A 24,811-nucleotide genomic window follows, 5' to 3' on the forward strand; every position below is an offset into this window, starting at 1 on the left:
GTCAGACCTCTAACCCCCAGGTGTACTAAGCTCAAACCATCTAAGCACTAGTGAGGCATCACCAACTTATTCCCTGGAAGCAGAGGCTAAGAAGCACTCTGCAGAGGCATAAAGAGGAAAGGTGACTTTATGTCTGACAGGAAGTTTCATCCTCCTCAAAGCATATATGGTTGGGGCTGGGCCTAGCCCAGCCGCATGACTTTGTGAATCCAGTCCACAAATACAGAAACACGTGTGAAGATAGCTGGCCAGCGGGGCCTCGCGCATACTCGGTTGGGGATTATAATTCCCTCTAGGACCCAGCAGTCATGTGTAAAGCAGGCAAGTGGGCCCCCGTAGTCACCCTGGTAGGTTGAGAACCACATGATGAGGACCAGGGCAATGACTAGCCTCCTGTGATGAAGTAGTACACTTCCAGACCCCCATACCCTCCCTGGGCTAGCCCTGGGACCCTGCTACTGACCTCACAGGCCCCCACAGGAGCCAGCAGTCCTTTAGTGCACATTTCACTCTCCCGTACGCGTCCTCGGTGCTTGATGTTACACTCCTGGTTGGAGATGACATTCAGCAAGGCCACCTTTAGGACTGTGCCATCCCCTGTATCTACAGTGAGGGAAAATAGGAAGAGAGGGCCCTGTAGCAGGATCCAGAACTGGACCTCCGGGCCTAGAGCAGTCCATGCCCATGCACTGTGCTCTTACTTTTGGTCTCACCCCAGCCTGTGATCTCACACTTGGTCCCTGGAGGCACCACATATCGCTCAGGGGGCAGGCAGATCAGGGCCACACGCTGGTTCAGGGTCACAGATCTTTAGCAGGAATGGGGACACTCAGGGCCTGAGACCACAAGGCCCAACCCTATCTTACCCTCTCAACTTGTCTACTTACCTCTCCAGCTTGAGCAGGACAAGCTGGGAGCCTGAGGGCCCACACACCATCTTGGCTACTGGGACCCGCTGCAGGCCTGGCTCCCCAGGCTGTGGGTCCTGGAACAGGGTGCCCAACCATACCTCATAGCCCATGAGAGGCATATGGCTGGGAGAGAAGCTCTGCTAGATCATTTGTAACTCCCATTCTGCTGTCCCACGGTTGGCTTGTCTAGGGAAGGAGGCATGGGGATGGATGAACCCAAAGGGGTAGGCCTGGGTTCCCAAACCCAAGGGAGTCTCACCAGGACGAGAAGCATTGCCGGGCAGTCACTACCCACTGCTCTTTCACTAGGGATCCTCCGCAGAAATGCTGGCCCTTCCTGGAGAAGTGTAGATTATACAGGGAACAGTGAATCCTGAGATATGGCTGGATCTACAATCTGGCTAGGATCTGTGTGACAGGGACAGGTTCCCACCCCCCACTGGCATAACTACAGCCTCATTTCCTTTCTTGGGGAACAGTTTTGCCTCACCGGTTACGCAAGCTGACTGTCCAGGGTGAGTTGCCTGGCTGGCCCCCCACCACACGCAGCTTGAATTGGTCCAGCCGATCCACCCTCTTGCCACACTTCTCAAACAGCACCTGGTCTGGGGGATTGAGTATGCTGGATGAACCCTTGACTGAGTAGAGGTGGAGAACAAAAGGGCCCTGACCCACAAATGGCCCAAGTCAAAACCTGGCGGGTCCAGGATGGATGGCAGATGATCATCATCTGAAAGACCAAATTCACTAGGGTTAAGAGGGACCAGCCTTTCCAAGTATGTGCTGAGGGTAGGGTCATGGGGGAATGTCACCAGCACTTACCACAGCGCCGCAGAGCACAGTAGTCAAATGGGGTCCCTGGGTCTGTAGTGTAGCACCAGGGCCCATGGCTATCCCTGTCTGGGTTGCGGCAGAAGTTCTCCTCTAGTTGAGCATGTGGGGCAGAGGTGGGTGTAAACCTAGGCAGGATGGGGAGCAAAATCATAGCAGGGTACCCTCAAGCCTTATCCAGACTCCATCAGAGATGCCAAAGCTTGCCACTGAAGGATTAAGGCCCAGGTGAGGCCAGGTGCACTGACGGACTCACTGTGGTCTGTGCGGGGTCTCTGCTGACCAGCGCTGACACTGGACACCCCTACGAGTCTTGCTGACTGTCCCCCGGTACTGTTCTCCTGTGCCATGGTAGCAGTCTGTGGCAGGTAGGGGCAGCCATCAGCCCCAGTCTTCACCCGAGCTCTCAAGTTGCACGCCTACAGCCCTGGTTCTGTGGCCCCCCTGCTGGAGTCTCACCCTCGGTCCGCACGTCATCCACGCAACGCCGGATCTGGTAGCAGAAGGCCACGCGCATGCTAGGCCGAGAGGTGAAGCACCAGGGTGCCTCTGAGCCATCCGGGTTCCGGCAGAAGTTGTCCCGAAGGTCCCTAAACAGGAGCCCAACTCAGCGGTGGAAGGGTCTCACCTAGCCAGCCAGTCAGCCTCCGAGTAGGGCAGGGTCTCTGGCTCTGTCCCAGACCCCACCTTCCTTCAGTTCACACCCTAGGACTACCCTCCTCAGTCCTCCCACAGAAGTACATCCCTAGTGCCCGCCTGCCGCCTTACTTGCACTCATATTTCTCAGGCACAAAGCGATGCTGATGCGGGCTCTGTGCGTCCCAACGCTGGCAAGGTACACCTGAGGCGGTGGTGTTGGCTGTGCCTCGGTAACCCTCACCCTTTCCGCGGAAGCAGTTTAGAGACGTAGCCTCGTGGCGGGGATGTGCCTCGGACCCTTGGATGGACCGAGGCAGGTCGAATCCCAAGTTGGAGCTGAGATCCTGCCAGGATAGGGACTAGGCCCGCCTTTCCCTAGTCTACAGCGTGGCGCAGAATTTGCTCTCAGCCCACCCCCAGATCACTCCCAGCCCTTACTCCCTCCCCAGCTAAGTCAAGCTAAGCCTCCCACATTTCCCAGGCTCCGTTCCCGCGGCCCACCGCAGCGGGGGAGGTTGCAGAACTCTCGCTTAATTTGCGGGTCTGTGGTGTAGCACCAGGGCCGCTCCGAGCCGTCAGGATTCCGGCAATAGTTGTCGTCCAGACCTTGGTCGAGGAACCTAGGGGTTAACCGGACGGGAACAAAGACTAGGACTCAGGCTCACCTGGCTGAGCCCAATTTGCTTATATAGGGCCCCGTCCCTAGAGTTCTGGGCCCTCCCCTAGCCGGGTCCCTTGGGCGCTGATCCCGCCCACGCGTACTTCCTCGGCTCGAAGGGGTGCTGGTGCGGGCGCTGCAGATCCCAGCGCTGGCATTCGCGTCCCGACTCAGTGCGGTCCACCGCGCCACGGTAATCCTCGCCATTGCACAAAATACAAGCGGCTAGAGGCACAAGGCTAGTGCGTTGGTGGATGGACGTGGGGCCAGTCCCTCCCTCCCTGGAGCTTGAGCCTGCACCGCTTACCCTCCTGGCAGGCCTTGATGCCGCAGCTCTGGAAGCGCACGGCTGGGTCTGTCGTGTAGCACCAGGGTCCTCCCGGGTCCCCATCAGGATTGCGGCAGAAGTTCTCTTCCAGGCCATTTCTGAGTGTGGGGGTGTACCTGGGGGGCAGAGAGCATCTCTAGAGTGCTTGCTAGGGGAAGGCTCCAGGCAAGAAAGAGGGAAGGTGTTTGTCTCACTTGTGGTCATTGGGGAATTTGTGGCTCCAACTCTGGCAGGGCAGGCCACTTGCAGTAGTGGCTACAGTGCCTCGGTAGTGGACTCCATTGTCCATGATGCAGGTCCGAATGTAGTCTGGGAGCAACAGAGGGAAGATCAACTTAAGTTGAAGCCTTAGGTCCCTTACCCCTGCCCCACGCCCACAGTCACATGCCTTTCTTTTGGAAGAGGTCACAGCACCCAGAATGCTGCAGACGTGTATGGGGTGAGTTCTGGGTCCATGGCAGCAGTTGGCAACCATGGCTACTCACATTATAGTGGAAGGCCCTGGGGAGGAGCAGGCACAGGGTAACCAGGCAGCTCATGTTTCGTCATCTTCAGTCATATCTAGGTTAGATGGCCACTCACCTGCAGTCAAGTAAGGACCCACATCGACCAGCACACTCCTCAGCATCTGCCACATCCTCTTGCCAAGGCCTGGGCACCACTGCATGTAGCAGGTGCTGTAGTTCAGTGCCCCGGAGCACCTGGAAATCATTCAATGGCGAGCGCTGCCCTGCAGGTTGAATACGTGTGGACACAGTGCAGGTGGACATACACGTCAATATATGTAAATTGACCTATCCACATTTTGTTCATTTAGGGGATGAAAGCTACAAGGCTTCTGGTATAAGCCCTGTGTGCATATTTAAGGGCCAACCCAGCCCTCTCTATTGTTACTTGTTAAGAAAATGTCCTGAGGGAAGCAGCCCCAGACATTGTGGTTATTACCACTCACCAGGCACTGGGCTTAGGTCTAACACATATACTCCATGAGAACAGTGAGTGATGATGCTTGCTCTATGGAGCTAGCCCCATCTCATTTCTCAGATGAGAATGCTAAGATTCAGAACCATCACACTACCCAGGCAGGGACCAAGCCTAAGCACTCTGACTCCAGGTCTGGGCTCTCACCTGCACAAAGGCATATGCTAAGTTAGAGGGGTACATCAGACTCAGGAGGGGGTCACTGCCCACACATGTGTGTTTGCACATCTGTGTGGTTCCAATACAGCCTCAATGCTGCAGCAAAATGGAGGCCTAAGTGGGCAGTGTGTATATGTGTTCCCAGGGCTTCCAAGCTCTGCTCAAGAGGCCAAGGTCACTGCTCCATGCCCTGTAGGAAAGTGCCCTCCTCCTTTAGTTCCCATCCTGGAATAGTAGGATGGGGCCAACCTTCTCCTGAAGGCAGATGGGGATCAAGGTAGGGGGCACTTACCAGGGACCCCTGAACATTGCATCAGAAGCAGCAGGAGTGAGAGCCACCCCATTCTCCTAGCTGAAAGCTGCACTATGACTCACCACAGCCCTATCCGGGAAGTTGTGAAATCTGTCCCTACAGGATTGGGTGGCTTTGGCTCCACACCTCCACTCTAGGCCTGCTGGGGCCTGACCAGAGAGACCCTATGGCAGGATCTGGGTGGGGTCAGGCTTCAGGCCCTATGGGTCAGGTGCAAGGACCCTCACCCTGGTACAGCTAACCCCCTGAGAGTCCTCTCAACACATGGACAGGTGTTGGGAAGGTTTGGTGGGAATGTGTGGGTGCCTTGAGGTGGGGATGAAGCTCCCTGCAGCCTAGTCTACTCAAAGGCATTGTGAAAGTGGGAGCTGGCAGAGGCCTGGGTTCCAGCCCCTGGGTGGTGACATTAAACTTTCCTGAGCATCAGTTTTCCCTTGTAAAGTGGGGAACATTACTTACCCCAGCTCCAATGTTGCCTCCCCCATTTTGCTGATTTGTAGGCCCCAGCTGTAGGGAGGTCAGCCCACACCCAAGCAGGGGAGCCCAGGGAGTCCCACCTCACGCACCAGAAGTGTCATCCCAGGGAAAGTGAGCAAGGCTGTCCATTGGACCTAAATAGGAGTGGGGGTGACAGGTAGCAGGGACGTCTGAGCTGGGTCTACAGGTATGAGTAGGAGTTAAGACAAGTGGCCTAGGGATCCCGGTTAGAACGTCGCGTTCTTCGGAGGTTGGGCTGAGAGGGCCCGCCTTTCATCGAATGTGATGCAGGAACGCCCGGTCCGGAGGCTGGGGAGAGAGTCCGCTAGCTGAATTGGGGCGCTGGCTGGTGCGCGTGCGCAGCTGGTGGCGCGGCGCAGCGCGAGAGCAGACGTTCGATTTGGCCCTGGACGCACGCCGTAGCTGAGAGGCTGGGCGGATGTTGTGAGCCGAGTCGCGGCGGCGGAGGCTAGGGGTGAGTGGGGGGCTGCCGGGCTCTAAGCAGGGCGGGTCCCCGCGGCTTCCCTCACGACTCTGGCCGGTCCAGTGCAAGGGCGCCTGCCAGGCAAGGATCGTGGCCTGTTGTGCGAGACTGCGATAGGGAGCTGCCCTGGCAGGTCGTCTGGAGCTTGGCCAGGCGGGGGCGACTAGGGGGTGCCATGCACTACCCTCACCGTCCTTGGGCTCCTAGACCGAGTCGGTTCGGTTCTGAGCCCGGATTCCACGGCGGGGCAGGACAAGATTGCCGTGGCAGGGAGCCCCAGGGCAGGGACAGGGTCCGCCTCTTACCTGGGTCCTCAGCACCTGACACCTGGAGTGGGTGTCTAACCGAATGAATGACTACATCTGACAGTCCTGCAGCTGCTCTGGTGTGAGGGGGCTACCGATCACACACGCCCATTGAGGGCCGGCGGTGGGCTGCGGGGCGGGAGAATCACCTTCCTGAGGGGCAGAAGACAAGGGTTTGTGGCGGGCGTAGAGGGCCTGTTTGGGGTGAGATAAGAGACTGGGCTGCAGAAAAGGGAGTGCTGGTTAAGGCAGAGCTGCTGAGCCAAGCTCTAGACCAGCGCTGTTTTATGAACTTTCTGTGCCAGGTAGAAATGTTCTTCCTCTGTGCTGTCCAGTAGAGTAACTATCAGCTGCATGTGGTCATTGAACCCTTGACATGTGGCTAATGTAATTGAAAAATCAGATCGCTAAGTTTTAAAACTTTAAAGAAATTTAAATAACCTCCTGTGGATGGTAGCTACTATGTTGGACAGCACCAGGGACTTAAGAGTGGGTTCTGGAGCAGCTGTAGAAACAACATGGTATGTGAGGGACAGGCAGCAGTAGGAAAACCAAAGGAGTCTGTGATGACGTCCAGGCAAGGCTGATGCTTGGATAAAGTGGGAGACTAGCATGTGTCTGGAAACATAAAAGCTAGCAAGGCCTCTGAGTAGAGAAGAAAGGAATCTTCAAGTGAGTGGGACTTGTGGCTGGAGATGGCCAGACCAGTGGTGGTCTGCACTTGGGGGTTGTGATGCAGGGTTCTTGCTTCTAGATAGGAGCTGAACCTAGTATGGCTTACAACTGAGATGGATACTAAGGTTCTGCCCCTAGGCCATGTCACTTTAAACATTTTGATCTGATTTCCTCAGAGCTAAGACATTTAGTATGATTTAGCTAACATGTATCTGGCACCTGCTCTCTACCAGGCCCTATGCTGGGCACTGGGACACAGTGGTGAACAAGAAGTAGTTCCTGTCACATGGGTCTAGATCTCACCTACCCTCCTTATATAGAAACTAGGAGCCCCTGCTCTCCTCTGCCCTGGGTTGTGAATGTACCTGCCCCTGGCCTCAAGCTGTTCCCAAGTTTTGCTGCCAACCCAGGATAAGGTAAAGTATAAAGGCCTTTGGCTGGCCTCAAGTAGACAGGCTCTGCATCTGGCTCAGCCTCCAGGACCACTGGCAGCCCATGAGAGATGAAGGATGGCATCCAAGGGGGCCAGCATGTCTTTCTCCCGCAAGAGCTATAGGCTGACTTCAGATGCTGAGAAATCCAGGATCACAGGTAAGGGCCAGCAGGGCAGGGAGGAGGTTTCTCTTATTGAGAGGAGAAGGAAGGGACAAAGGCAGTAAAGTCCCAGGTCCAGTGAACCTCAGGCCTTACTGTACCCCTTGTTCCTATGAGCAAGCTCATCTACCTGTAACTGGGGAGCTGTGCACCCAATGTAGCTGTTATTCTGACCCCTGTGCCTGGCCTAGGGTAGGTCTCTAGAGCCAGCAGGGGCAGGAGTGGCACTGATGTGACCTTTACTCCCTCTGACCTGTGGCTCAGGCATTGTGCACGAGAAGCTGCTGAATGACTACTTACACCGCGTCTTTTCTTCTGACCATGAAACCCTCGCAGCCACCAGCAGGTATGGCTGAGTGGGTAGCCTCTCCTCACTGCTGGGCCAGACCAGAGGCCTGAGGCTACAGTCATAGGGAAGGGGAGAATGGGCTCTGGACAGACTGACTTGGGTTCTTCTTACTGATCCTGGCTGTGAGACCTCTGACCAGAGTCTGCCTTCTGGACTCCACTTCTTCCTCTCTTCAGGCAGTGCTAGTTCCTCTGAGAGTGTCCTGGAGGTTAGGGAGCAGATGCATATTCAGTAACCAGCATAGTACCTGGTACCTGATTCACATTCAACATCTGGGCCCATGTGTACCTGTCTGTGCCCTGCCCTTCCCCTACCCCCATTGCCTCTACCTGACCTTGTAAAGTACAAACCCCACTAAGACCTTTTCCTTGCAAGTTTAATACATTTACATTTAGTCCATACAAAGTTACAAGTATACTTTAGCAGAAGTTCAGAAAGAGAAGGAAAAGTACCTGTCATGTCATTATTCTGTGACCATTTGAATATGATTTTTTTTCTGTTTTCTTTATCTCATGGTATGTATAGTTCAGAGTATGTTATATAGAAAACTTTTTAAAAATTTGTCATCTTCAGTCTTTTCTTAAAAAGTTTTTTATTGAGCTATAATTGATCTACAATAAACTGTTCATATTTAAAGTGTACAATTTAATAAGTTTTAACATACATATGAACCTGTTAAACCATCACTCATCAAAGCAATGAATATATCTCTTACTTTCAAAACTTTATAGAAATTTTAATCCTATATTTTCATTAAATGTTATCCGATAAGTATCTTTCCATGTTACAAATCTGTTTTAGTGGGCATCATTAGAGCCAGGGTGAGGGGGTCTGCTGTGGCACATAGCATTGCCCTAGTTTGGAGAGACTTTTGCTTTTCTAAATAATGCTGTGAGGATGCCCAGGGTCAGAGTCATGTGGCTAGAGTGTTTGTGCTACATTCACTTTTAAGACTATTGCCAAATTATCTCTTCAAAGAATCATGTAGGTTTTCCCTGAGGTGAGGTATAAATGTCTTGTCTCTCATGCCCTCACTGGCCTCAGCTCTTCTGCCCTTTACAGTCTCTGCTCTTTGGACGGGCCAAAAAGGCAGCACCATTGTCTGTTCTATTTAAGCAGCTGTGGTGGCCAGAAAGTTACTTGCAGAGGGCTACTGTTCATTCCCAGTCCTGGCCTGTTTCCAGGGCCATCTGATCCCTTCCTCATGTGACACCAGAGATGGTCCCACTACTACTGGTGCCATGGCTGCCAAGAGGGAGAGCTGGTGTAGAGCAGTCAATAATGGGATGCAGGTTGGGACCTAGAAAATCCAAAAAGGGCAGGCAAGTGCTAGGGTTGGTCAAATGAGCAGTGCTGCAGACACCCAGCAGAGTCTCTGTCAGGCCAGCTGTCCACAGCCATATGCAGCCTTCTCCTGGGGTCAGGCACAAAACTTGCTCTTGGGAGGAAATGTAAGAGTAGTCCTCCTAAGATTGGGTCTACAAGAACTATGCTCTCCCTAGGCCCATTGAAGTGTTTAGAGATGGGGTTGGCATTAGCTTTCCATGACACTGGCTGGGTACCCCAATGGCTAGCCATCACTTGGACTTGGCTTGGGGCTCAGCAGGGTTAAGAAGGGGCCTTTATGCATCTCTGCCTCCTGCAGCTCAGGGCCATAGTGGCTCACAACCAGGGAAAATGTGGTCCCTGAGCCTAGGTTATAGCTGCCTTATCAGAGAGTTGGTGCTTTGGCCCATCTACCTACATCCCCTTCCAAGTCCTATTGTCTAGGTGGTGAGTAGTGTAAGAGCTGAGATTAAAGGTGGATAAGCCAATACTGGCAGTCTGTGGACTGAATCCTAATGGGCATCGGACCTCTGTTCTACCCATGTCCTACTGGTTACCACCACCCTATAACCTGCTTTTCTTAAGAGCTGACCTCAGGACAGCTGGCCAGCATTAGACAGTACTCTTTCTCCTTCTCCTCTGGGCATGTGTGTTGAGAGGTTCAGGGGGCCACCCAGAGAGATTTTCCTAGCACCTTTGACTAGAACAGGTGGAAGGTAGGCGGGCCTGTGCTCTCCTGGCCATTTAAGGACAAGTGAGTTCATGACAGAGCTACCCAGCAGCTCAGAGGGCTGAGCCTTTCATACTGCCAGGACATGTCTAAACACAGTCTGCCTTGGCTTGGTGACAGGGAGTTTGGAAGTCTGCCCCCAAAGGAACCACAGAGCTACTGTTAAAGGCTGGACTAGGCAGCCTTGGTAATAACCATGCTAGGGACCAGCAATTCTCCCAGGCTCCTCCCAGACATACTCAACACAGCCACCTCAAAGAGCAGGTAGGTTATGGCTGTGCACATGCTCTTCCTTGGAATTTTTGTAGTATCTTTGACATGCAGATATTGTTCTCTTTTCACAGGTGAGGGTTAAGGCTTAAAGAGGAATACTACTTTTTAATAGTCCTGAGGTGCACCAGATTTTTAGTTTAGTGGGTAATTCAGCCTTCTGACCTAGTGGGTAATTCATACCAGAGTCTAGAACTAGGTAGTCACCCTCTGAAGGTCAGGAGCAAGGGTGGGAAAGGGGTTTAGTGTTATCTGGCTGATTTCAAGGTTTTGTGGGCCCCTATCAGCCTCTCACTTTCCCCAGGAAACCTCTGAACTTCCAGAACCTGCCAGAGCATCTGGACCAGCTGCTACAGGTGGACAATGAGGATGAGGAAAGCCAGGGTATGTAGCAGCCTTTGGAGTGGGGTCAGGGGTGCAGAGGTAGCACCTGAAGGGCCTGGAAGCTTCTCTGGTGAGCTCAGTGCACCCTGTGTGTTTTGCCAGACCTTTAGCCTGCCTGACTCTTGCCTCTCCCCTTTTTAGGACAGGTTGAAGGGCGGCTTGGCCCATCAACTGTGGTCCTGGACCACACGGGTGGCTTTGAGGGGCTTCTTCTGGTAGATGACGACCTGCTAGGGGTGAGTGAGGGTGAGATATGGGGTCTGAGGTCTCCTATCTCTCTACTCATCATGATAGGTCTCCAGCCAAAACTCATTCGGCCATGACCCCAGACCATTGCCTTCTCAGTCCTCCGGCCCTCCTGACATTGCCCTGAAACACTCTTCATGTGACCTCAGCCCCAAGCTCTCCCAATACAGCCCTGAACCCCTCTCATTATGCCCAGGCCCAGACTTCCTCCTGACACAGGTCTCATCTCACCCACCATCTTTAGGCACAGTGCAGTTTGGCTATGGCAGACAGGTCCCACCAGGGCTATCTCAGCTGGGGAGGGGGGTCTTTCTTCCTTGGGGAGGCGCTCTGTGTGCTTGGGAGGAAGCCCACCCCCTACTTCTTCACTCAGGTGATTGGACACAGCAACTTTGGCACTATCCGCTCTACCACATGTGTATACAAAGGTAAGATCATATTCCACTGTGGCCCAAGGCACAGGGAGGAAGTTTGAGGGCCCAGGCCTAAGGCAAGAGGCAGTCTTTATCCATCTGCTGAGCCTAACTCAGCTCTTTCCAGGGAAATGGGTCTACGAGGTGCTCATCTCCTCCCAGGGGCTCATGCAGATCGGCTGGTGCACCATCAACTGCCGCTTCAATCAGGAGGTATGTGTAGGGCAGGGGCCCTTCCCAAAGAGACCTCCTGCCACAGGCCTCATCAGGGCTCTGGAAGCTTCTCAGACCTGCTCAAGATCCTCACCTGGACTGCCCTCTGGAGAAGGAATGAATCCCAACCTGTGCCAAGGCACTTCAGCCCAGAAAATACCCCTCACTCCTCTCAAGGCATCATTCCCCTCTCTAGGGCCATGGGGGCCCAAGGCTGTGATTGGTGGGTTCTGGCCCTACCCCTACCCACCTCACCCCAGGCCTCACAGGCGGTTCCTCCCTAGGAGGGGGTTGGAGATACACACAACTCCTATGCCTACGATGGCAACCGGGTACGCAAGTGGAATGTGACCACAACGAATTATGGCAAGGTGAGGGCCAAGCCTCCTGTGGATCACCTACCCCAGACAATCCCTACAGCTAATCTGGAGCCCCTGGGCAGCCACGAGTAAACGTAGGGCACCAGAGAAGGGACAGGAATGCAGGTCCTTTATACTTGTGGCCAGTCCTAGAAATATAGCTAGGGTGGGCAGGCTGCCATGCTTCTATGAGTCTGTAAGGCCTCCTCTCACAGCAGGCATGGGCAGCAGGGGACATCGTGAGCTGCCTGATTGACCTGGATGATGGTACTCTGTCCTTCTGCCTGTGAGTCTCCCACCTCTATTCATAGGCCTGGCCTCTGGAGTCTCCCAGAACTGACCCCAGTTTTCTGGTCCCTGTAATGGGTCTGGTAGCTGAGGGTGGGCAGCCACATCCTTCTTAGTGGTTCATGGACCCACCCTTCTTCTCCAGGAATGGTGTGTCACTGGGTACTGCCTTTGAGAACCTTTCCAGGGGCCTGGGCATGGCCTACTTTCCAGCCATCAGCCTCTCTTTCAAGGAATCCGTTGCCTTCAACTTCGGCAGCCGTCCTCTGCGATATCATTTTGGAAAGATGGTTATGGGCTGCTTAGAAGCTCTTGGGGAAACTGGGATGCAGGGATCCCTATCCCATGAGCTCTGTGGGCTGAAGGCAGGCCCTGGTTGCCACAAGAAGTGAGTAGGGTGTAGCATAGGGTGCTGAGGGCAACAATCCTTGCAGCAGCCTTGTTAGGTGGGTACCATTATTGTCCCCGTTATGCAGATGAAGAACATGAAAGGCAGAAGTTTCACTCCGTGGGGTTTTAATGGGAGAGTTGTGATGTAAACCAACCCTGCCCTAGATCCCAGGCCCCTTATCAGGGGTATCAGTGGGAGGGAGTGGGTTTGTCTCAGCCACAGATCTGGCATTGCTGGCTTAACTCTGTGGCACCTACCCAGTGGCAGGCTACCGGCCCCTGCAGGACCCACCGTGTGCTGACCTGGTGCGGGCACAGAGGTTGTTGGGCTGTTTCCAGGCAGTGCTGAGTGTGGAGCTGGACCCTGTGGTGAGCTGGTGTCTGGGCTGAGCGAGCTGGAGGCCTGCCCCAGCCCTATGCCCCTTACAGCCTTCCTTCCCCACCCATAGGAGGGGCGGCTACTGGACAAGGAGGGCTCCGAGTGGCAATTGCAGGGCCAGCCCACCATCCTTCTCACACTGGCCCACATCTTCCATCACTTCGCACCACTGCTGGTGAGGGGACACTGGGAAGGGAAGAGATGGGTTGTGCTGCATGTGCCTGTGTCATGGGTAGGGGTGCTGGGGTGCATGAGGCCCAGTAGCATCTTCTAGCAGGGGCTCCCTGTGACCCTCAGAGCCCTCAGACCTCAAGAATAGCACTCTGGAGAGGAGGGGACATGTCCAGCTAAGGGGGCTTAGGGGCTGTCCTAGAAAATTGAAGCGTAAGGCCAGGCATGGTGGCTCGTGCCTGTAATCCCAACACTTGGGACACTGAGGCAGGTGGATTGCCTGAGCTCACAGGTTCGAGACCAGCCTGAGCCAGGGCTAGTCCCAGCCTGTAAAAATAGCCCAGTACGGGGTGGTGCCTGTGACTCAAAAGGGTACAGTGCTAGCCCCATATGCTGGAGGTGGTGGGTTCAAACCCAGCCCCCCCCCCAAAAAAAAGCCAGGTATGGCTGGGTGCGGTGACTCACACCTGTAATCCTAGCATTCTGGGAGGCCAAGGTGGATGGATAGCTTGAGCTCTTAAATTCAAGACCAGCTTGAGCAGAAGTGAGACCCTGTCTCTACTAAAATAGAAAAATTGAGGCAAGAGGATAGATTGAGCCCAAGAGTTGGAGGTTGGAATGAGTTCTGAGGCCACGGCACTCTACCAAGGATGACCAAGTGAGACTCTGTCTCAAAAAATAAATAGGCTCAACATATGTGGCTCAGTGGCTAGGGCGCTGGCCACATATACCAGGATTGGTGGGTTCAAACTCAACCTGGCCTGCCAAACAGTGACAACTACAATAAAAAAAATAGCTAGGTGTTGTGGCGGGCACCTGTAGTCCCAGGTACTTGGGAGGCTGAGGCAAGAGAATCGCTTAAGCCCAAGAGTTTGAGGTTGCTGTGAGCCATAATGCAACAGCACTCTACAGTGTGACAAAGTAAGACTCTGTCTCAAAAAAAAAAAAAAAAGAAAGAAAATTGAAGAGTAATAATGTTACAGACCAGGGAAACTGTGTATGCAAAACCCTAGAGGGGCTGTGGGGCAGTGGCCCTTTCTTATCTCTCAGTCAGACCCTGGAAGGACCTATCTGTGTGTTGGGGTTGCTTGGGCTCAAGACTATGCCTGAGGCCTGAGCCTTTACCATGGCCTTGACCAGGGCAGAAGGCAACCATCTTACCGGTATCTCCCCTTGGTGCAGCGCAAGGTATACCTGGTGGAAGCTGTGCTCATGAGCTTCCTGCTGGGTGTCGTGGAGAAGGGCACACCTGTGCAGGCGCAGTCCATGGTGCACCAGGTCCTGGACCTCTTGTGGCTCTTCATGGAGGTGAGGCTCTTTACTTCAGGCCTTAGGCCAAGCTGTCAGGCTCAACTAACATGGGTGAGATGCAAGGTGGGCCTTGAGAAATGCTCCAAACATGGCTGCCCTGGCATCTCTCCCATAGGACTATGAGGTACAGGATTGCCTCAAGCAGTTGATGATGTCTCTGCTGCGGCTGTACCGGTTCTCACCCATCGTCCCAGACCTAGGCCTACAGGTGGGAGTGCCTGCCTCTGCCCTTACCCCAAGTGCCCTTGGCCTTACGTACCCACTCTACTCTGAGCATTCCCTCTCCACAGATCCACTACCTGCGGCTCACTATTGCCATCCTGAAGCATAGGAAATCCCGCAAGTTTCTGCTTAGCAATGTCCTGTATCCTCCGTTTGCTGCCAGGCAGGCCAGAGATGTGCTTTACAGAGTCTGCAGAGGCCAGAGAGGGCACTATTCAGGGCTCCCCAAGGAGCCTCAGGAGGATCAGAGCTGCTTAGTCCCTGGCAGTTTTTCTACAGAGCAGGGAAGTAGAGCAAAGGGCTCAGGCTGATTGCTGCCTGGGCAGGTCTTTTTACACGGCTGTAGGTTTGGGCTACAGGGAGGGGTGGGAAGGCCACCAGGGCCTGCCTTCTTCAGCCAAAACCCTGCACTTTTGTCTGAGTTCCACAGTGGGGATTCTTGTAAAATCTTTAAGGAGGCAGCTCCTTGCACTTCCCAGAAGTGTTAAGAACTGCACAAGTAAGACAGAGAGCCTAGCTTTGGGCTCCTGGCTATGAAGCCTGAGCTCATAGCCATCTTGTCTGCTTGGTCCGGGGTCTTCCAGCCTCCATGGAAACAAATCCAGAAAACACAGGGGCCAGAGTTGGGGCCGGGGAAGAGGCCCACCATGCCCTCTCTTTAGCCTGTCCTGTGGTCATCTATTCCTGTGACAAGCCTTTATTATGTACCTGCTGGGTATTGGACTTGGTGGGCTTGACAGCCATAGCTGTTTCTCCAGGCTCATATTCTGGGGAGATAGGCACATAGTGGTAATGGCACCCTTGGTGGTGGGCAAGCTATGGTGGGGGTAGGCTTCACAGGGAGAACTAGCATAGTGCCCTTTGTTGAGCAGAGCCCTGCCTTGACAACCACCAGCTTTGATGTGCTCCGGTCAGTTGTCTTCTTTTACATCAAGAGCCCCCTCCGTGTGGAGGAAGCTGGCCTGCAGGAACTCATTCCCACCACCTGGTGGCCCCACCGCTCCAGCAGGGAGGTGGGTGGATGCCAAGTGGGGTGGGAAGTGGTTACAGTGAGGGCTGGGAATAGCATAGCATGGTAGGCCTCTTTGCAGCCCTGGTCCCTGGAGTTCTAGAGTTGGGCAGAGGTGTCTTCTGTCTGAAGCAGGCTTGGCTAAGTCCTGGGTGACCCTGCTGTCCATCCCCCTGCCCCTGCCTAGGGCAAAGAGAGTAAGGAGGTGAAGGAGGAGGCTGCTGAGGAACGGATACGGCGGCGAGCCTACGAACGGGGCTGCCAAAGGCTCAAGAAGCGCATTGAAGGTCAGCCCCACTTTGGACACTGAGTGGGGAGGATTTGTGTGTGTATACTGGAGGTGCTTGGTAGTGACCATGCCTAGGTTGGGCTTGGGGAACCCTAGTGGTGGAACCCTGACTCAAACCTGCTACCCCTCCCATCCCTGGGAGCCTAAGGCCATGTTCCCCTCCTCACCACCAGTGGTGGAAGAACTGCAAGTCCAGATCCTAAAGCTGCTATTGGACAATAAAGACGACAATGGGGTAAGTAACTCCCAGACCCCTGTGTAGGTCCCTGATCAGGAGGGATACTATATTGGGTCCCTACAGGGTAGGAGCTGATGCAAGTTCCCATTGCAGAGCCCAGGGTAAGATACACTGAGTGTGGCTTGGCACCTGTAGCTCAGCGGCTAGGGGCCGCCACATACATTGGAGCTGGCAGGTTCAAACCCAGCCCAGGCCTGCCAAATAAACCATGATAACTACAACCAAAAAATAGCTGGGTGTTGTGGCAGGCACCTGTAGTCCCAGCTACTTGGGAGTCTGAAGAGAATCACTTAAGGCCAAGAGTTTGAGGTTGCTGAGAGTCCCACGGGACTCTCTACTGGGCAACATAGTAAAACTCTGTCTCAAAAAAAAAGATACACTAAGTGAGTCTGGTCTGAGCCAGCATTCTTAGCTCATCACTGCCTCATTTTTTCCCTCCGCAAAAGGGCGAAGCTTCAAGATACATCTTCTTGACCAAATTCCGCAAGTTTCTACAGGAGAACGCCAGTGGTCGGGGGGTAGGTTTCTTCTGGGCCAGCCCGCTGTGGACCCCTGGCTGTGTTGCAGGGGCTGCAGCCTGAGCTCTGATGCCTTTCAGGCTGCCTCACCACTGCTCCTTCCTCTGCTGTCTTTCCCTATCTGTACAACCCAGGGCCTGGAGCAGGGCTTTGGATGAGGAATGGGCTGGGCTGTGGGCTGGCACCAAGACAGGTTTGTGCCCTGTGCCCACAGAACATGCCCATGCTCTGTCCACCTGAGTATATGGTCTGCTTCTTGCATCGACTGATCTCTGCCCTACGCTACTACTGGGATGAGTACAAGGCTTCCAACCCCCATGCTTCTTTCAGTGAGGGTGAGTGGGACAGGGGACCTAGGTCAGTGAGCCAGCCCCTAGTGTTGGCATGGAGTGCTGAGCTGGTGTGAGGGGCTGAAGGGAGCTGTCCCTGGCCTCCTGTATAGGTCAGTCCTACACTACACACAGGCAGCTCCTTCACTGGGACAGCAGGAGCCCTGTGCTCCAGGACTCCTATGCCCGTGTTGCTCTGAATGTCCCCACTGGCTTCTGTCCACTATGAGCTCTTTCCTCAATCCTAGTCCAGACAGCTGTGTGCATTCCTTTGTAGGGCTGCCTTGCAGGGGGAATGGGGGGAGGGGGCTGTGTTTGTGTTGTATCCAAGCATCAGTGGGAACCTCACCCACTATGGATAGGCCTTCCATTGCAGAGGAAGTCTGGGAGCACTGTAATAAATAGGGAGCAGGTGGGCTGACAGGGGACCTTGGCAAGGTAGGGGATGGGGTGTACAGGTGCTCTCCTGCATCTTCATCAGGGTGAGTACCTGTAGGGCAGGGGCCGGGCCTCTCTGCTTCTCCCCTGAGTGATCAGCTACCATGAATGCCCCCTTCATCCCAAGTTGTATAGTTATTGTCATTTATCTGAAATGGCAGGGAGTGGGGGAGGTAAGAGAGGCCTGCTGTGCTCCCACTCTCTGCCTGGGTGGGTAGCCAAGGCCAAAAGTCCTTGGCTAAGCTAGGGCAGAGTAGAGGGGAGACCTCTGGGGAGGGTCTTCTTGCTGGGCCCTGACTGCTGGACTGGCCTCCTTGACTACTTGCAGAGGCCTACATCCCGCCCCAGATCTTCTATAATGGCAAGGTAGACTACTTCGACCTGCAGCACCTGGGGGGCCTCCTCTCACACCTTCGGAAAACCCTCAAAGGTGCGTGTAGACCCATGGGCCGTGAGAGGTCTGGGGCCTGTTGGGTTCAGGCCTTGAGCTTGCTCTACTGTGGGTGCTGAGCTGTACTGTGCCCACCAGAGGGCGCCCAAGTCCTCCCACTGGCTCAGGCAGGGAGATGCTGATCTGCTCTGCCTCGGGGCTTAGCCCCAGCTATCCCCTCCCTTAAGCATCCACCCCAAGGGAAGGCTGGGAGTGCTGTATTGAAATAGGGTGTAGGTGGGCTGATAAGGGCCGGGATCTTGGGGTGGTAGGGTGTGCAGGTGCTCCCTGTGTGCTGTTAGGGTAAGCACAAGTTGCTCCAGTGCAAAAGGGCATGAGAGCAGTGTGAGCAAGTAAGGAAGGGATGCCTGAAACAGTCCAGCATGGCCTGGAGGCTAGAAGCAATTGGTATGCCGGGGAGTAGTGTGAGGCAGGAAGTGGTGGGAATTGAGGCCACAGGGTCCCAGAGGCAGAATCTGAGGGCCTTATAGTCCACAAAGCAGATGTAGACTCATTCCAGAGGCGTTTTGGAAGACTATAAGGTGGGGTTTGAGAAGCTCACCCTGGTTTCTGCAGTGTGAAGACCCAAGTACAGGGACTGAGATACAGGGAGGCCTGTTGTCCAGGCAACAGAGGATGATAAAGGCCTGTGCCAGGCATGTAGGGGAGGCGTCAAGGATGACCCCAGGCTTTCTGCCAGAGGTTGTATGGATGGGATGTCATCAGAGAGAGGGACTGCAGGAGAAAGCTGAGATGACAAGTTTAGTATTGGACACAGCATATTTGAGGTACCCAGGGACAAAGCCAGGAATGAGGCTTGGGCTGGAGGCTGAGGTGGAATAGTCAGCTATTAGCAAAGAGGTGGAGATGAGCCTGTGATGAGGCTTGGCTCCCCTGGGAGTGTGCAAAGGGAGGAAGCAGAGGCCTAGGCAGTCTGGGATCTCTGTTTAATGGAGCAGCCAGAGAACTAGGGAAGCCCTGGAGAACATGAGGTCCCAGGAAACAAAATTAGAGACTGATAGGAAGGGTGTGATGGTGAAGGCCTCCTGCCACTGAGTTGCTGGTAGATGAGGCACCTTTGGGATGCAGAATGAAGGCTGGGCTGAGAGATAGGCACCATGGTACACGGGGCCCTGCAAGGCCTGCTGCTCAGCTGCCGAGCTGGCGGTGCTCTCTCTGCTCTGGGCACTTCTACCCATAGCCTCTCATACACCACTGACCTGAGAACCCTCTTGCCCTTCCTCCTAGATGACCTTGCTTCTAAAGCCAATATTGTGATCGACCCACTAGAGCTCCAGGCGGCCACCATGGATGACCTAGACGAGGATGAAGAGCCAGCCCCAACTGTGGCCCAGGTGCCACAGCAGGGGCAGGCGAAGGGCTTTTTTTCGGGTTTTTCCATTATCTTATGGGCAGGGATATCATACAGGGTCACCTTCCCCTCTGTACAGCAAGGGGCTCCTTACCAGGCAGGTCCCTTGCTGTGAGTAGAGGCATGACCCCTCCCTTCCCATTCCCCAGCCCCAGAGGTCAAGGATCCCTGAGCCAGCTGTGGTTCTAGGGAGCTGAGTAGCCTCTGGCCTCCTCTCTCCACTGCAGCGCCCCACACAGGCCTTGGCTGTGGGAGGTGCACTGCCACTGCCCCGGCCTGGCTGGCTCAGTTCTCCAACCCTGGGCCGAGCCAACCGCTTCCTCAGCACGGCGGCTGTGAGCCTCATGACTCCACGGCGGCCTCTGAGCACCTCAGAGAAAGTGAAGGTTCGCACGCTGAGTGTGGAGCAGAGGACACGTGAGGACAGTGAGTGCTGGGTGGGGTCAGAAAGGGTACTGAAGGAACCTTCCACCTATGTACAACCTCTACCCTCGGCAAAGCCAAAATATGCGCCTTAAGCTAGGCTTGTAATACTAGCACTCTGGGAGGCCAAAGTGGGTGAATTGCCTGAGCTAAGGAGTTAAAGGCCAGCCTGAGCAAGAGTGAGACCCTGTCTCTAAAAATAACTGAGCATTGTGGTAGATGCCTTTAGTCCCTGCTACTAGGGAAGCTGAGGTAAAAGGATTACTTGAGTCCAAGAGTTTGAAGTTGCTGTGATCTATGATGCCATGGTACTCTACCCAGAGTGACAAAGTGAGACTCTTACCTCAAAAAACAAAACAACCCCCCCCCCAATACCCTCCCTCACCTTCCCCGCCCTATAGCCTGGCAGCATTCCTGCATTCTGATGGCAGGAAATCAATGCTGCAGAAATAGGTCCTGGCAATGCAGGGACTTGGCTCCCACCCCCACCCCACCCCATGTTCTCCCTGCAGGTCCCTCCTTGGACACAGGAAGGGGAAAGAGAATTTTCTCTCTTGCTGTAAGGCCTATCCAGATTGCATAGGCTTAGGAGAGAAGCAGCCCCAGACTGGCCCTGACTGTGACTCTTTCCTCCCACTCCCTAGTTGAAGGCAACAACTGGAACGAGGGCCTGCTGCTGGGGCGGCCCCCTGAGGAGCCTGAGGAGCCCCTCACTGAGAACTCGCTGCTGGAAGTCCTGGATGGTGCTGTCATGATGTATAATCTCAGTGTTCACCAGCAGCTGGGCAAGGTCTTACACTGTTGGTCTGCGCACGTTGGGTGGTGGGATGTTCTGCATGTGTGTGCTCCCTCCTGTGTGCCTGCAGGGCTGCCTGTGCATGGCTGTGCACATAAGCACGTGCCACGGCGACACTGGTTTCTGTCACTGCTGCTCAGGTCTGACCTTGACTGTTGTGGGAGGGGGCCACCCTGGGCCTAAGTTAGGAGTTTGGCAGAGCTGGGATGAGGTGCCCAAGAGTGACTATGGACACGTTGTATCCAATGCTCTAGATGGTGGGTGTCTCCGATGACGTCAATGAATATGCTATGGCCCTGAGGGACACAGAGGACAAGCTGCGCCGGTGCCCCAAGAGGGTAAGGTGTGGATAGGCAGGCAGATCCTGGGAGGGAGAAGTGTTGCACAGGGTAATTTGGTTACTCAGGGTTCCCTGGGGATCCCACACAGGAAATCTGGTTCTGAGGCTGCCTCAGCAGTTGTCATTGTCCCCATCTCCAGCCTGACCATGCACTAGTAAGAGAAAGGCTAGTAGGAGGGCCTGGAAGCAGGGCTGGGCATGACCTGAACCTATCACCATATACACTGTGTCAAGGTGCCCCACCTCCCAGCCCACTAAGTGCTGCAGCTCACCCACTCTCCTCATCAATTATGGATTGACCCTGAGTGCTTCCTCAGCTACGTGCAGAGTCAGCGGGAAGCAGAACCTGGTTCCCCCACTCCCCAGGACCCCCACTGCCATAGCTATTCTGTCTTGGGGAGTGGGGTCAGGTATGCCCAGGGTGGGCTTCCCGGGAAGGCCCTTTGCTCTCACCTGTCAGCTGATCCCTGGGTCTGGCCAGCTGCTGGAGCTGCAGTTCTGGCACCAAGTCCTTATGCTTGGGCTGCAGCTCCCAGAACCCCAGCTGAGCCTAAGTTCCACATCCTGAGGGGATGTCCATGGCCCTGTTCCAAGACTTGCTTGGAGTCACCTGCTCATCAGTAGCAGGAGAGGGTTTTGAGAACTAGAGTCCAATTCCTTGCATTCTTAGTGGGGGTTGCAGTGGTGGGGATACATCCTGATTTTCTTCCTTTTTCCTTGGGTGGCAGAGGAAGGACATTCTTGCAGAATTGACCAAGAGTCAGAAAGTTTTCTCAGAAAAACTGGACCATCTGAGCCGCCGTCTTGCCTGGGTCCATGCCACTGTCTATTCCCAGGTTAGTAGGGTGGCCTTGGCTAGTGGCCCCTCCCCACCTCACTGGTCATGTGTGGGGCAGGCTTGTGCCAGGACCCTTGATGCTTCCTGCCCCCTTGAGCCTCTGGCACACACATGCCCCTTCCCCATCTTCAGTCTCCAGCATCTTAACAACATTAAGTTAACAATCACAAACACAGGGTATCTTTCCATTTCTTAGATCTTTAATTTCTTTCAGCAACATTTTTTTTTAAATTGAGACAGAGTCTCGTTATGTCACCCTCAGTAGAGTGCTGTAGCATCACAGCTCACAGCAACCTCAAATTCCTGGGCTCAAGCAATTCTTTTGCCTCAGCCTCCCAAGCAGCTGGGACTACAGGCTCCCACCACAATGCCCAGCTATTTTTTTTTTTTTATTGTTGCTGCAATTGTCATTGTTGTTCAGCTGGCCCAGGCTGGGTTCAAACCCACCAGCCTCAGTGCATGTGGCCAGTGCCATAACCACTGTGCTACAGGTACTGAGCCAATTCTTTCTGCAACATTTTGTAGTTTTCAGTGTAGCTTCAAGTCTTTTGCCTCCTTGATTAAGTTTATTCCTATGGATTTTTTGATGCTGTTATAAATTGAATTATTTCCTTTTTCTTTTCTTTCTATTGTTTTTTTTTGAGGCAGAGTCCATACCTCATAGCAACCTCAAACTCGAGCTCGTGAGATCCTCCTGTCTCAGCCTCCTCAGGAGCTGGGACTACAGGTGCCCGCCACAATGCCCATCTAATTTTTCTTTTTTTTTTTTAAGTAGAAATGTGGTCTCAATTCTTGCTCAGGCTGGTCTCAAACTCCTAAGTTCAGGCAATCCACCCACCTTGGCCTCCCAGAGTGCTAATGAGCCACTGTGTCCAGGGAGGCCAGTGGAATTATTTTGGAATTACTTTCTTGATTTCCTTTCAGATTATTCTTTTTTCTTTTTTCTTTTTTTCTTTTTTTCTTTCTTTTTTTTTTTTTTTTTTTGCAGTTTTTGGCCAGGGCTGGGGCTGGGTTTGAACCTGCCACCTCCAGCATTTGGGGTCGGCACCCCACTCCTTTGAGCCACAGGCACCGCCCAGACTGTTCATTTTTGTGTGTTGATTTTATATGCTGTAACTTTGCTGAATTTGATTATAATTCTAGGTAAGTTTTTTTGGTGTGTATGGAATCTTTAGGGTTTTCTACATGCAAGATCAGTCTGTTAACAGAAATAATTTTACTTCTTTCTTTCCAGTTAAGATATCTTTTTTTTTTTTTTGCCTAATTGCTCTGGTGAGGATTTCTAGTACTATATTGAATGGATGTGGCAAAAGTGGGCTAATTTGTCCTTTTCTTGGTTTTAGGAGAAGACTTCAGTCTTTCACTATTGAATATGATGTTAGATATAGGCTTTTCATATATGGCCTTTATCATGTTTCATGTTGAACTGCCTTCTTCTTCATCTTCAGCATTCACTCACCTGTCTTTCTCATCCAGTTTCTCCCATTATTAAAGAAAGAGCCCAGGAGGCCTTTTCTCGACTCAACTTCTGCCTACAGCTACCCCTTTCTTTATGTCATAGCTCTCTCATTTCTGCTTTCCCCTCAGGCCAGCACAGGTTCTTCCACATCTCTGAAATTTCTGCTAAAGTTCCCATCTTCCCCACAACCCCCAACCTTGCTGACACATATCTGTCTCCATTACACTGGCCCTTTGGCTCCAGTGAAACCTTTGCTGTCTCCTTCTCAGCCTCAGCCTTTCCTGGCAACAGGATCTCCACTGCCATGTGTGCACTGGGGCTCCCCTCCCCCACCCTTCTGCGCATATCTCCCTGAGTCATTTGATTTAGAGCACATAAGAGAGCTGGTTTAAAGCCCAAGCACTCCAAGAGACATATGGGTCTAGGCCTAGACCTGGGCCTTAATGTGTGATCCTGACACAGAATCTCTGAGAACCATATTGGGGAACAGGGCTCTTAGCAGGTTCTCTTCATTTCCTGTGGCTTCTGTTCCACTAATAGTCACACTAACCCCTGTCTTCCCACCACCTTCTTTGAGCTCCAGATCAAACTTCTACTTGCCTCCTCCCACCACCTCTCTGGGGTACCCCAAGGTGTCTCACACTTCTCTTCCATGCCCTTGCCCTGCTACTGGCCTGCTTCTCCTCTAGTGACCTCCACAGAGGCTCTACCACCCCAGAAACTTGGGCCCCATTCTCACTGCAACCTTTCCCTTCTCCCCACAGCCCAAGAGTATGTCTTTAGTTCTGGTCATCCAGTCTTTTGTCTGCCTTCTTGAGCCCAAATGAGACTGGCTTCCTCACTGTCCTTCCTACCTGTACTTGCCCTACAGCCCCTTCTGCCTTAGGCAGTGTTCCAACACAGGGTTCTAGCCATCTCACACCCTTGCTTAAAATCTTGCTGTGCCTCTTAAAACATGCAAAGCAGAGTTCTGGTCTGGGTCACAGTGCTGCCTTCTCCAGGCCGGGTGCACCCTCTAGCCTGCCAAGGACTTAGGGGTCCCTGTTTGAGCTGTTATTCACACTGGCTGCAATCCAGGTCTCAGTTCTGATGTCACAGTCCTGAGGAGGCTTTTGCTGATACCCAGACTGGGCCATGGCCCCTGTGACCCTTATGGTGAACGGCCCAGCAGCACCCTGTGTGCCTCCTGCAGGAGAAGATGCTGGACATCTATTGGCTGCTGCGCATCTGCCTGCGGACCATTGAACACAGTGATCGCACAGGCTCTCTCTTCGCTTTTATGCCTGAGTTCTACCTGAGCGTGGCCATCAACAGCTACAGTGCTCTCAAGAATTACTTTGGCCCCGTGCATAGCATGGAGGAGCTCCCAGGTGATGGGGCCATTCAGGCTGGGGCAGAAAAGGGGCCCTTTAGTGTGAGCATAGGGGCCCTGGTCTGAACCCTCCATGTCAGCAACACACTTCCACATGGGCGCAAGGGGAGCCTGGTTCTACTCTGGCTCACCCTCAGCAAATAAGTATTTGCACCCTGCCTTGGTTCCTGCAGCCATGGTGCTGTGAAGAAAACAGACAAGATAGAGCATAGGGTGGGGAGCCCTTGGCTTTTACTTCCTCCTACTGTTGCTGAGTAACTGCTGTGGTCCAGTAGCTGGCTGGTCCCTCACCTTGCTGCCTTAGCACTGGTCATAGAGTATGGTAATTGGTCAGGGGCAGAATGGTCTGTCTTTGTAAATCATAGCAGGGGGAAGGGGCCCTACTGGGGCCACCTAGGAGCCTGGGCTTGGCAGTTTGTCTGGATCAGGCTGTGAGCTATCAGGCCCCTGGCCTTGTTGCAGGCTTTGTCTTCAAAGCTGGAATTATGGCTCAGCACCTGTGGCTCAAGCGGCTAAGGCGCCAGCCACATACACCTAAGGTGGTGGGTTCGAAT

The 24,811-nt window shown here is 53.6% G+C and overlaps 2 protein-coding genes across 7 annotated transcripts in view; one reads left to right on the forward strand and one right to left on the reverse strand.

Moving 5' to 3' along the window:
* Positions 1 to 109: 109 nt before the first annotated feature.
* MST1 (macrophage stimulating 1) lies at positions 110 to 5,563 on the reverse strand. Of its 4 annotated transcripts, none has more exons than XM_023519539.1 (18): positions 5,387 to 5,563; positions 3,950 to 4,097; positions 3,756 to 3,868; positions 3,562 to 3,676; positions 3,347 to 3,483; positions 3,144 to 3,264; positions 2,883 to 3,001; positions 2,511 to 2,679; positions 2,202 to 2,332; positions 1,999 to 2,101; positions 1,734 to 1,870; positions 1,606 to 1,641; positions 1,402 to 1,516; positions 1,171 to 1,248; positions 888 to 1,034; positions 702 to 808; positions 464 to 603; positions 110 to 344 (listed from the first exon to the last, which is right to left on the reverse strand). In XM_023519539.1, the coding sequence occupies exons 1-18, from the start codon at positions 5,424 to 5,426 to the stop codon at positions 183 to 185; spliced, it is 2,118 nt and encodes a 705-aa protein (XP_023375307.1). In that variant the 5' UTR covers positions 5,427 to 5,563; the 3' UTR covers positions 110 to 182. The 4 variants fall into 4 exon arrangements, with proteins under 4 accessions (XP_023375307.1, XP_023375308.1, XP_003800642.1 ...); XM_023519540.1 differs by lacking the exon at positions 5,387 to 5,563 and adding an exon at positions 4,800 to 4,990 and having other exon boundaries at positions 714 to 808; XM_003800594.3 differs by lacking the exon at positions 5,387 to 5,563 and adding an exon at positions 4,800 to 4,990.
* Positions 5,564 to 5,664: 101 nt separating this feature from the next.
* Positions 5,665 to 24,811, forward strand: part of RNF123 (ring finger protein 123) — a 27,136-nt gene continuing 7,989 nt past the window's right edge. Inside the window, exons 1-27 of one of the 3 annotated variants that reach the window (XM_012811898.2) lie at positions 5,665 to 5,772; positions 7,235 to 7,352; positions 7,620 to 7,701; positions 10,335 to 10,414; positions 10,556 to 10,650; positions 11,034 to 11,088; positions 11,201 to 11,286; positions 11,571 to 11,657; positions 11,864 to 11,931; positions 12,079 to 12,204; positions 12,578 to 12,692; positions 12,773 to 12,877; positions 14,056 to 14,181; positions 14,300 to 14,392; positions 14,475 to 14,548; positions 15,302 to 15,419; positions 15,603 to 15,702; positions 15,878 to 15,939; positions 16,389 to 16,460; positions 16,675 to 16,795; positions 17,556 to 17,657; positions 18,906 to 19,012; positions 19,257 to 19,455; positions 20,097 to 20,242; positions 20,503 to 20,586; positions 21,317 to 21,424; positions 24,078 to 24,255. In XM_012811898.2, the coding sequence (XP_012667352.1) occupies positions 7,271 to 7,352; positions 7,620 to 7,701; positions 10,335 to 10,414; positions 10,556 to 10,650; positions 11,034 to 11,088; positions 11,201 to 11,286; positions 11,571 to 11,657; positions 11,864 to 11,931; positions 12,079 to 12,204; positions 12,578 to 12,692; positions 12,773 to 12,877; positions 14,056 to 14,181; positions 14,300 to 14,392; positions 14,475 to 14,548; positions 15,302 to 15,419; positions 15,603 to 15,702; positions 15,878 to 15,939; positions 16,389 to 16,460; positions 16,675 to 16,795; positions 17,556 to 17,657; positions 18,906 to 19,012; positions 19,257 to 19,455; positions 20,097 to 20,242; positions 20,503 to 20,586; positions 21,317 to 21,424; positions 24,078 to 24,255 (2,671 nt within the window). In that variant the 5' untranslated portion in view covers positions 5,665 to 5,772; positions 7,235 to 7,270. Of the gene's footprint in view, positions 5,773 to 7,234; positions 7,353 to 7,619; positions 7,702 to 10,317; positions 10,415 to 10,555; positions 10,651 to 11,033; positions 11,089 to 11,200; positions 11,287 to 11,570; positions 11,658 to 11,863; positions 11,932 to 12,078; positions 12,205 to 12,577; positions 12,693 to 12,772; positions 12,878 to 14,055; positions 14,182 to 14,299; positions 14,393 to 14,474; positions 14,549 to 15,301; positions 15,420 to 15,602; positions 15,703 to 15,877; positions 15,940 to 16,388; positions 16,461 to 16,674; positions 16,796 to 17,555; positions 17,658 to 18,905; positions 19,013 to 19,256; positions 19,456 to 20,096; positions 20,243 to 20,502; positions 20,587 to 21,316; positions 21,425 to 24,077; positions 24,256 to 24,811 lie in introns of those variants that run through there. The other 2 variants (XM_023519537.1, XM_023519538.1) reach the window with 2 other exon arrangements.

Source organism: Otolemur garnettii, unplaced genomic scaffold (genome assembly GCF_000181295.1).
Source record: "Otolemur garnettii isolate 467f Iridium unplaced genomic scaffold, OtoGar3 scaffold00179, whole genome shotgun sequence".
Lineage (NCBI taxonomy): Eukaryota > Metazoa > Chordata > Mammalia > Primates > Galagidae > Otolemur > Otolemur garnettii.

Bases quoted from the DNA above. Each gene is read 5' to 3' on its own strand.
- MST1 (XM_003800594.3), bottom strand. From the start codon at position 4,851: ATGGGGTGGCTCTCACTCCTGCTGCTTCTGATGCAATGTTCAGGGGTC. The intron at 1,642-1,733 runs GTAAGTGCTGGT...TTGGTCTTTCAG, and splicing joins CTGTGCTCTGCGGCGCTGTG to ATGATGATCATCTGCCATCC. The intron at 604-701 runs GTAAGAGCACAG...CCCTCACTGTAG, and splicing joins AGGCTGGGGTGAGACCAAAA to ATACAGGGGATGGCACAGTC.